This window comes from Cynoglossus semilaevis, chromosome 13, assembly GCF_000523025.1.
Source record: "Cynoglossus semilaevis isolate Cse_v1.0 chromosome 13, Cse_v1.0, whole genome shotgun sequence".
NCBI classification, from domain to species: Eukaryota; Metazoa; Chordata; class Actinopteri; order Pleuronectiformes; family Cynoglossidae; genus Cynoglossus; species Cynoglossus semilaevis.
Genome location: NC_024319.1, coordinates 1,331,396 through 1,334,844, shown reverse-complemented (window position 1 = coordinate 1,334,844; position 3,449 = coordinate 1,331,396). Strand labels below are relative to the sequence as shown.

Here is a 3,449-nt window from a genome sequence, read left to right as displayed (position 1 = left end):
ATGATGTGAAGACATCTGGAGGTTATTATATTGACAGATGGTCCAGTGACCCCCCCCCCCCCCTCCACATTAAACTAGGGGGGGGCATAATGATGATGTTTGTTCTAATTTATGATCATTGTTATTATCTTTCATCACAGATGTGCAACAAGTCCTTCTTCAACTCCCAGAGCCTACTGCGCCACAGCTTGAGCCACACGGGCCACAAGCCCTACAGCTGCGACGTCTGTGGCAAAAATTTCTCCCAGTCAGCCACGCTGAAACGACACCAACGCATTCACATTTCCACACAGTCTCGACGCCGCCGTGGACGAAGACCGGTAACGTCTACCGCTTCACCACAACCAGAAAATACCCATAAATCTGTGCTGACGTCTGATTCCAAGAGCATTCTGGGAAATATTCCATCATTTATCAGTTCAGTCCGTTGACAAAGTTTCTCTTTTCTCCTTGTTCGTTGTCTTTCCCTCCATTTTCTCCCACTCAGATCTGTGCCACAGACAGTGAGGGGGGGAATCTGCTGGCATGTCCTCACTGTCCGTCCCGCTTCAACACAGAAGACCAACTCAACGACCACAAGTAAGAACGACTCCTGTTTCACCCTGCTTAAATACCATCAGCCCCCCCCCCAGACCCCCCCGCAGCGAGGTCTTTTCACTGCTGTACAGTCCCACCTCAGGTGGAAACAAAAAAATAAATAAAAATCCACTTTCCTGGGAGGCCGTTTCCAGCCTTTAGTTAGATAACGTTATGTAACAGATAAATATAGTCTCACTCCTGACCTCTCCCATTTTACTGGCTTTCTTTCATCTTTCAGACATCGAACTCTCAGTTCACCTGTACAGTGGTCAGTTTTAATCAGATTAAAAATGAATGACCATATTTCTACACATGGGCAGAAGGTCGTGGTAATGTCTGTCCCATGAAGATGACGTCTAGTCATTTTCATCAACTCTTAAAATCAAAACAAAACCTTTTTGTATTTTTTTTTTTTTGTCAGGTTTCTTTTTCTATTATTCATGTTTTTTCCCATTTGTTCATTTATTATGAATGATTCCAATGTGTTTGTTGGTGTTTGGTTATAAATCACTGTGTGTTTGTACTGCTGGTTACCTCAGTTAACCATCTTAACTACCCGTCCTGTGAACACAGGCTCTTCCACACCAGCCACCCGTTTCCCTGTGTGGACTGTGGAGCAGCGTTCACACGCAGAAAAGACCTGGACCTGCACTCACTCACTCACCAAGGTCAGACACCCCCCCCCCCCCACCACCACACCCCACACGACACCCCCCCCCCCCCAATCCCACCACACCCCCCTCCTTTAAAAAAAAACCAAACAAAATAATGATTTATTTTCATTCTTTTACATTTTCAAAATAACATAAAAGGTTTTGGCACCCTGTATAGTTAATAACTATTAGCCAACCCCACCCCCCGATCTGCAAGGGCACCTTTCTCTGTCCTGTGCCTCTTCTTTACAGCTCTCAACTTCAGGTGCATTGCTGCCACCTACAGGGCTGGAGTGTTGCCTCAGTATGTCAGAAGACGGAGGTTTTTGATTCAGTCAGTAATTAATACAAATGTCGGGTCACTTCTGTCACAGAGTGTAGGCCGTGTTTGTGTGCGGTTCGTGTGCTCTTACTGCTGAACGCTGCCATCTGCTGGACTGGTGGAGTGTCAGTTTTACCCAGTAGCAGACGTCCAGGTTATACAGTACGTGCATTGTTCTTCCAATACATTAGGTCGATGACTTTGTATTGATCTGCCTCCCCCGTGAAATGGAGGGGAAAGGTGGAGGTAAATGAATTAGGTCGACATGTTGACTCTTCATCTTAATCAGTGCAGCGTTGGCGAGTCAACCTCGTTATTCAAGGCGGAGGAGTCAGCGTGCACCGGGGTCAGAGGTACCAGGCTCCTCTGGGAGAGATGATTGTGGGGATTGAACTATTGATCAGTTCAGGGCCGTAGGCTTGGATTGTCCTTATGAAAGCTTTAATTAGAGGGTCCCAGTGGGGGGGGTGGAGTGAAGATCCTCCCTGCTGGGGGTGAAGGTACAGATGGTTAGCAGATTGGAAGATGTTGGTGTGACGACCTCTGGATACACTGATGAACCATCAGAGTCAGCCATTTTCTGCCTGTGGGGGGTGGGAGGTGGGGGTGGGGTGTAACCAGCTAATTAGAGCTGAGAGGATGAATGGATTAGCTGATTATCTTTTTAACAGACACTGACTAAATTAATTGATTTGTCACTAATCAATTTTCAAGTGAATATGTATTTAATTTACTGAGTGCTTTGACATCGTTTGGATTTGTTTTTGTTCATTTATTTCCTGTTGGTTTCAGATCCTCAGTTCTAAGATGATGGTTTGACTTAACGAAACAACGATAACGATGTTTAATTAATCACAGCAGAGAAAACTTTTTTTTTTCCTTAATTATGCATTTAATGTCCTGTCATGGTACAGACCCCCCCCCCCCCCCCCCCCAATCACCGATGTCAGTCAGTGGTGAGTTGACGAGGACGAAGAGTCTCCGCCTGTGACTGACGTTGTTCTGATCCTCCACAGATAAGAAGCCGGCCGTGTGTCCTCACTGCTCCTCCCAGTTCGTCAATCACAGCCTGCTGGAAATCCACCTGCAGCGCTGTCCCACCACGGACGAGGAGAGAAACGCCGGCCGAGGGCGGGGTCAAGGCCGAGGGCGCTCCACTGGTCAGGTGGGTGTGGTGTTTGGTCAGGGACTGACCTTCACTGTTGCTCTTCTTCTATTAAGAGATGCCACTGATGTTGGTCGACGGCAGCCAATCGTGTCACAGCGTTAAATACAACGAGGAGCAGAACTTTATTAATTTTATTCTTTATATCCTGTCCACATGTCAGTGATGTAGAAACACTGAAGGGGGCGCTCACTTCCTGTTCCACCCTGTAGGGCCGTCCCAAACTACTTCACTCCATCAGTGTTGGACGGTGTGTTGGCGATGCCTTTGTTCAGTGTAATAAACTGCAGGACGCCCACTCCTGAAGAGAGTTCTAGAAAAACATCTGAGTCGGTTCTAATGCCTTTGAGGTCAGATTTAAAAAAAAAAAAAAAGAAGGATTAGTCAGGTCTGACAAAGAAGATGAAGAAGATGAAGAGTGGAGCGAGAGCACTTCCTGTTTGACTGTGTTGGTTCTGCCGTGTCTTAGAACAAAGTGGAGAAGAAAGTGAAGCAGTTTTGGTCTGGACTTGGTTCAGTTTGAACGGCGTGTCCTTTATCTGGTGGCAGTATAACAGCTCATCAAAGTTCATCCCTGACCAATATATCAGCAGCGGTCAGGACCGGGCCCGAGGTCGACCGTTACAAAAAGGTCACCAAGTCTCCGTCTCAAACTTTTCCTCTGCTGACGTCAGAATGGAGCCATAAAAACAACGACCTTTCTGTTTTTATTAACCCCCCCGGTCCTCCC

The 3,449-nt window shown here is 46.8% G+C and overlaps 1 protein-coding gene across 5 annotated transcripts in view; it reads left to right on the top strand.

Annotated features, from left to right (window-relative positions):
- The window catches only part of znf574 (zinc finger protein 574), a 19,064-nt gene that overhangs the window by 7,161 nt on the left and 8,454 nt on the right, over nt 1–3,449 (top strand). For all 5 annotated transcript variants that reach the window (XM_025061271.1, XM_025061269.1, XM_025061268.1 and 2 more), the window contains exons 6-9: nt 141–320; nt 488–579; nt 1,153–1,247; nt 2,571–2,719. In XM_025061271.1, the coding sequence (XP_024917039.1) occupies nt 141–320; nt 488–579; nt 1,153–1,247; nt 2,571–2,719 (516 nt within the window). The remainder of the gene's footprint in view (nt 1–140; nt 321–487; nt 580–1,152; nt 1,248–2,570; nt 2,720–3,449) is intronic.